The sequence below is a fragment of the Penaeus japonicus genome, unplaced genomic scaffold, assembly GCF_977035675.1.
Source record: "Penaeus japonicus unplaced genomic scaffold, GWHDUDI00000001_assembly GWHDUDI00000005, whole genome shotgun sequence".
NCBI classification, from domain to species: Eukaryota; Metazoa; Arthropoda; class Malacostraca; order Decapoda; family Penaeidae; genus Penaeus; species Penaeus japonicus.
The window spans coordinates 10750014-10757513 of NW_028234407.1; the positions used below are offsets into that span (position 1 = coordinate 10750014).

The window sequence follows — 7500 nt, forward strand, 5'->3', positions numbered from 1 at the left end:
TCCTCCTTCTCCCCCTCAACTTCCTCCTCCTCCTCAACTTCCTCCTCTTCAACCTCCTCAACCTCCTCGTCCTCCTCCTCCTCCTCAACTTCCTCCTCCTCAACTTCCTCCTCTTCAACCTCCTCCTCCTCCTCAACCTCCTCCTCAACCTCCTCCTCAACCTCCTCCTCAACCTCCTCCTCCTCCTCCTCCTCCTCCTCCTCCTCCTCCTCCTCCTCCTCCTCCTCCTCCTCCTCCTCCTCCTCCTCCTCCTCCTCCTCCTCCTCCTCCTCCTCCTCCTCCTCCTCTGTCTGCTTCTTCCTTTCCCCCCTTATTTATTTTTTATTTTTTATTTTTTATTTATTTATTCATTTATTCATTTACTTGTATATTTTTTTTACAGTAAACATGTTCTGTTGGCAGCCCTAGTACTTCCATATGAATTAACATTTTTCATTCTCTTACAGGCAAGTACTTTGAAGAAATCAGCCAAGACACTGGCAAATACTGTTTTGGTGTTGATGATACACTGAAAGCTTTGGAGTGTGGAGCAGTAGAGATTCTTATTTGCTGGGAAAATCTTGAGATTGTTAGGTAAGTGCTTCTGTTTCTTGTCAAGAGATTGCAGAGTGATTTTTATGTTTTTACCTTCACTTTTATGTTTTTGCTTGTGTATGAATGGGGTTTTAATTTCCTTTACTCTTCCAGATATATCCTGAAGAACCATCAAACAGGTGAGGAGACCATTATGCATCTTACGCCTGAACAGGAGAAAGACAAGACACACTTCACCGACAAAGCTGTAAGTAAAAGATAGAAATAAGAATTTGTCTGTATCTGTATAAGTTTTAATGAGAAACTTATTTTTCAAAGCAGAAGATTTACTTAATAGATAGTTTAGCTTGATTAATCAAAACATTTCTTAATTACAGACTGGGGTAGAACTTGAGTTAGTGGACTCTATGCCATTACTAGAGTGGCTTGCCAACAACTATAAGAGCTTTGGATCCACCTTGGAAATCATCACAGACCGATCACAAGAGGGATCGCAGTATGTACGAGGATTTGGTGGCATAGGAGGTAAGATTAGTTTCATTTCTTTTGTGATGATGGGTATGAACGAAGAATGATGTATGATGCATTTTGAGATTCATGAATATGTTAGATGGATTAAAGATAAGAAATAGCAGTTACAATATTGTAGTTTGTTCATTGATATTAAAAGTTTGGAATAAATATTTTCAATATTACATTGAAAAATGAGGGAATGTTTAAGAGGTATTTGCAATGCCTTCTATTAAATAAAGCTCAACTTTATGTGACTGTAAAATTTAACTTGTAATATTAGTTATACAGACTAAAGCAAGAAGATAATATTATTACCCTTTGGTAATAAGGATCTCTAGATATTCATTTTAAATTTATTTTCTTAACTTTATAAAGATGAGGCTAATTTATTGAGCTAAGTTGAACATTGTAAATTTAAATACAGAAAAACAAGTACTATAATTTATTGAATTACTGTTCAAATGGGACATGGGAAAGCACAATTATATCCCAAAAAGGAAAGCAAAGAAGACTGAATGTGTTGATTGTCTTTTCATTATGTACTTTGCCTTTGGTAGGCATCCTCCGCTACAAGGTGGACCTTCAATGTCTTGAGGACATGGAAGAGTTGGGAGATCTGGACCTTGATATTGATGATTACATCTAAATAGTTTCCCGCCTTTGTGCTTGTAGGGTCAGTTGTAGGAGGGTTTTCAACACGTTTTCTTGTCCCTTTTTTGTGTGCTATTCCCTTTAAGGTGATGTGGAATGCCCGATCTATGACTTGTCTGGCAAACTACACCTTGAATGTGAAATTATTATTCCTGCTTCTTTCTTTTTTTTGGATGGGGGATGATTTAGCTTCAAAATGTTTGCTAACATAATGTGATCTAAAGGACAATATTGCGTGATGAATTGAGAAGTTTATTAGATTAACATAATAATATCGAAATTGGTTGAATATGTGCATATTCAAGATGTGTTAATACTTACTGGTTTTTGAATTTTGCATGATGTTTTGTGTGATTGAATTTAACATTTTTAGATGAAGTGTGATTGATGAGTGAAACAATTAATATATTATAAAGAATTAGAAATGGGTCTCTACTTTCCTTTCTGGCAGTCTAATGTTATATAATCTCACTTGGAGAGGCCCCAAACTTATTTCCACTGGTAAATTGTAAGTTATTTTTTCAACTATTTTCAACTGACAGTATACCATAACTGAATTATTGGGTAAAGCATTTTGTACATTGTACAACCTACCTAGGATGAGAGAGTGTGGGGCGAGTTGTTCAATCACCTGGATTGCCCTTAACCCAATCTTGCTGTAATGCTGCACCCGCTGGCTAGATATCAAATGCATGCAGTGACTAAGCGTGAGATATCTCTCTGCGCAATGCAGTTGCGCTTCAACAGGGTGATGATTGAAGGTTTTTGTATTTGTTTACATTATTTTCATAAAAATGTGTCTATACAAAAGGATTATATACATATCAACAATGTAAAACGTATATTTTGAGGGAGAGATCATGACGTGATAGGATGTCATCCAGCGGGAATTAAAAAGCTGCATCACGTAATATCACGTCACCTGGGTTAACCTTAACCTTTTGGTGATAGGTGTTTTTTGTTGTGTTGGATCACTTTCCCACTGCGACTTTTTTGTTCAAAATACAAGCTAGTTATTCCTTCTGTTGTGCAACTACAGCATTATACCAAATACTAATAAGTATCTGTTTGCTAACATACCATATCATAAGTCTAGAATATGATTGAAAATGCAACATCTCAAGATGCCCAGCCCAGGCCAAACAAACTTAAAATGGTGGCCTATCTTGGAAGGGTTAAGCTGATAATGACGGGGCAGTATTGGCTCCACCAGGTGTAAACGCCATTGTATTTCAAGCATATAGACCTAATCCTATTCAGCCACTCTGGCTGCGGCTGACTGCTGCGTGTGCGATCACCTGTTGTGTTGGCCATATAAAAAGCCATAACATGATATCACATAACCTGGCGTTAACGGGTTAAGGAGTAGCTTAACATATGTGCTCATGTGCACAGGCCTGTTTCATTGGCAAGAAACACTGTCCTTAGAGAAATCAAGAATATTGACAATACTTGAAGATAGTCTCTCTCTAGCAGATATTAGGAGGCATCCACAAATTTCTCAAGCAGTTCTTGGTTTTCTATCTGAACATTACTCTGCTTAACCCTTTGTGGACTATCCTATGTAATTCATGTGGGGCTGCAGTATGATAGGTTTTGTGGAAGAAGGGAGACTCATGTTTTGCCCCACAAACAGTTTATGCCCAACACATGCTTGGTACTGGTATGGCTATAACAATTTTAGACAATATCTGTAGGTTAATCTTTTAGTCTCCTTAAGGGAGGAATATCAGCTGTATACTCTCTATAACATCACCATCACTACCACCTCCTCACCCCTTGAGCCATCCGGCAAAATAACCAAATTTGCAGTGGCTCATTACACGCCTTGCATATGGTTGAGATTTATAGATGCCCCCAATTTCTGCTACAGATATCCCCCCATCATATATTGTCAGCAGCCTCGTCATCTGCATCTTTGGTTAATTTTTCTAGCCCTCGAGGCAGGGATGTCCCTTTACAAATGTGTGAAAAGAAAGCAAAATAGGGTTAGTTGGTAGAACGGAAATGCTCTAATTCTAAAGGCTTCAGGAGTTATGTGACTCTCCACTCAACTTCACCCCATGCGAGTTGCCAGATGTATGAAGTATCTTCACTGTAATTTCAATCATGGTAAAGTTTACCAGTGTAAATAGGACGAGATTTCAGCCTAATTTCATGCTTGTCATAGTTTGATTTACAGCTACTATATATATGAAAGATGTGCATAGACTTAAAGATGGGACATAAACATCTTTAATGAAAAGTGAAATTAACATATTTTAGGAAAGACCTTCAGATTAATAATTTGCTTATATTTTTAGAGAAAACAGACAATCTTTAAAATGGCCTGGCCTTTTGTATGTGATCATATTGAAAAAATTAGATTGTAATTGTTAATAGGAAGTTTGTGACAGTGTGTGTATTTTGCAAGCATATCCAAGCATATCCATAGTTTTGTACTATGGATGATTTTATTAACTATTGGAATTATACCAAATTGTTATTGAACATCTTATGTTTTCATTTATGTACCTTCTCTTTTCCTGAACATTTTTTTTCTCATGATGAACACTCATGTTGGTTCACAATCAAATGATAAAAAATCTGTGGAAATTAGAATGGGTCTGTCTAAATGTAATTAATACACTAGAGAAACAGCCTTCTCCTTACTATCATATTGCTGCTAATAAAAGATGGGCTTTTTTATCATAGTTACAGATATTTTTTATTTTGTTTGTCTATTTTCTTTGTGTGTGCAGGTGTTTTTGTGTGGTTGTGAGCATGTGTGGGTGCATGGAGTGTGCGTGTGTGTCTCTCTCTGTTTCTCTCTCTGGGATGAGGGTGACTTGACTGAATGAATGAATGACTGAGTAACTTTGAGTGTATGTTCGTGTGAAAATATCAGAGGAACTTTGCTAGATGATGTACAATTTATTTTAGACTGATTCATTTTCTCCTTGAAATCATTTTATTTAACTTTGTGATTTTGAGATTATTTTAAAACGTGCATCATAAAGATAAGTAAGGCTAGGTCTAGAGAAATTTATTTGGATTGCAGTCTATGTAATTTGGGCAACAGTCATTACCTAGTAAATTCTGAAATCAACATATTTTTCCTCTCATTCACAGGGATCTTACGTTACAAGGTTGACTTGCAGCAGCTGGCAGACCTGGAAGAGGACTTCAATGACATTGACCTGGACGACTACATGTAAATTGCAGGGACTACTCGGATTTGCGTAGGGCTCGGCAGCGGAAGGGCACAACCACCCAACCTGTTGGAGCACGCATCAAAAGAAAGCACTTTGAATTGGCAGCAGCATCAAATTTAAGAAGGTGTCTGATTGGCCAGGCCTTGCACTGCTCTGTTTAGTTCCCTTGTTGAGACGCAAGTCACTCCTGAAGAACTGCTGAGAGGATGTGGTTCTTACATTGTTGCCTGACAATCAGGCTTTTTCTGTTCTATATTGTAATAAATTTTTTGGAATATTATTACCAGCATCTAATCCTGGGTAACATTAATTACTAGGTGGCACATTGTGTGGGTGCTCAGGGCAAAGGGAGGGGAGATGGCAAGGGGAGAGAGGGAAAAGGGATTTTAAAAGGGGTGGAGATCTAACTGGGAGGGGGGGAGGGATTATCCAAAGGAGGTTTTCATATTTTTAATGGTTTACCTTTTTATTGTTTTTCTTTTCCAACATTTTTATATGCCAGAAATTGCTTACTGTTTAGTAGTTTTACCTTAGGCCAAGGCCTGTGGATGTAATCCAGGTATACGTATATCTTTTTGCATTTTTTTCTCTGCTGCCAAACTCAAAGAGGGTGAAAAATGGCAACTTTTTTACAAGGTAATTCTCTTACGAGATGTGGGTGTTAATGGAATGATATATTTATTGATTGAATTGCATGCAGGGCCTCCCAAGCCAACATATTTTTTTTTTCTTTTTTTTTTTTACATATTAGATTATTATTTATTTTTTTTTTTTCATTTTTCATTTTTTTTTTTTTTTTTTTAATCTGTAATGCAACTTACAAAGTAATGTGATATTCTCAGGCCATCTACTGTTGCCCAAATAGCTGTAAATATATATTAAAAGATTTTTGTTCACAGTTTTCCAGCATATATATAAGGGCTCTTGTATATCATTTTGTCAGCAAAGGTCCCATATATAAGTAACCTCAGTGGCAGAAATAGCCCTCATGAAAATTTGAATCTTAATTGAGAAATGAATTACAGATTAGTTCAATTAATTCTTTAATTCTTTTCTTTTAACTAAGATTGTCAGACAGCTGTGAGAGATATTCCATTATCGTAAGGGGTTCTCGTGCAACAGGATTCGGGGAATAGCTTTCCGAGTGACTGATTTTGTCTCAGCATGAATGGAGACGGGCCTAATGCCAGATACTTCACCCAAGAGGAGAGCCAATAATGGGCCCAAAATTCCAATTGCAATCTTTACTTTTCATTTGTGTTTTTTTTATTTTTTTTCTCATAAATTTTCTGGAAGACTGCGGGTGGAATTGCGTATGGGTATGTATATTCTTCATTACCATAATGCGTTTTCTCCTCTGATACTGTGATCACTATATATTGTTGTTGATTTTTTCCCCCCCTTTTTTTTTATTATTATTTTTTTAAATGTTTTTTGTTAGATGATAAATAGTTGCAAGTCAGGGTACATTTATCAAGGAGCTCTCTTGGTGTCTCGCAATGGTAGTCAGAGCAACAGGACAAGAATATACGAGGATTTAAAAGGGGGAGGATAAAATGATATTTAGATGTTCAAGTTTGTGGTGTTTAAAAAAGTCCATTTAGAAGGAAAGGGTGGGGGGCGGGGGGAGTTGAAGAGAGAAAAGTTGATGGTACGAGAAAGCCCAGTCCCTCCTGATTCTGATGGCCCTCCTGGGGGATCCCGAGGTTCCACGTCTTGGGCTCCCAGGTCTTTACCGGTCTTTGTGCTCAATGCTGAGTGCCAATCAGGGTTCAGATAAAAAGGTAAAGAAAAAAAAAATAATAAAGGATCGGCAAACTCACGGAGCCTCTCATGGCTTGGCTGACCTAGGTGGGCTGCCTGTTGTTTTGATACGGTTAATCCCCGAGTGTGGTTAATTTTTGCCAAACTGTAGCATGTTATCTGTGCCTTATTGGGTATTTTATGTTCCTGTTCCTATGGACAGGGTACAAGTATTTGCGCGAGGAAATGATGTACTTGGATGAATTATTGGCTCGTCTTGACTACAAGGTGTCTGCACGTTACCTCAGTTTGCACTTCCATTTTAGGTAAAAACCTCCAGTCAAGGTTTGGACTTGTAAGTCGAGGAGTCTGTGTGCGTGGAGTGGTAGACGCATCGTGGATTACACAAGAGACTTAGACATGGATCTGCATCTATTCCATATTTTTTTATGGTGGAAATAATCTACTATGCTTTTGCCAGCACTTGACTCCTGGCACATGTGAACTTCAAATGACGATAAAATATGCATTCAGTCAAGATAGTGAGGTAGGGATTATAAAGTAATGGATGATCCTGGTCCATTGCCTTGGCAATATTTAGGAAAAAGAAACAAGCAAAACAAATGGATAGAAAATGGGAATAAGAACTTTCCAATTTTGGAACTTGTGACATATTATAAAAAAAAGTCTGAAGAATTATTTATTTTTATTGTACTTTTTTACTAATGTATCATTTTGTGTAAATCGTATCGAACTTAAAATGTAGGTCAGTCCCTAGTGGAAGTAAAGTAAGTTCTTTTCGGAACTGGAAAATTAATTTGTATTTTTTTATTTTATCTTTATTTTTTTTGTAATAATTTTTTCT

General features: G+C 37.1%; 1 protein-coding gene across 3 annotated transcripts in view; it reads left to right on the plus strand.

Moving 5' to 3' along the window:
- Positions 1-7500, plus strand: part of eRF1 (eukaryotic release factor 1) — a 22296-nt gene that overhangs the window by 14453 nt on the left and 343 nt on the right. For 2 of the 3 annotated variants that reach the window (XM_043020601.2, XM_086536985.1), the window contains exons 9-13: positions 447-573; positions 688-781; positions 912-1059; positions 1605-1720; positions 4810-5018. In XM_043020601.2, coding sequence (XP_042876535.1) covers positions 447-573; positions 688-781; positions 912-1059; positions 1605-1693 — 458 coding nt within the window. In that variant the 3' untranslated portion in view covers positions 1694-1720; positions 4810-5018. Of the gene's footprint in view, positions 1-446; positions 574-687; positions 782-911; positions 1060-1604; positions 1721-4809 lie in introns of all 3 variants that reach the window. The other variant, XM_043020602.2, reaches the window with a different exon arrangement.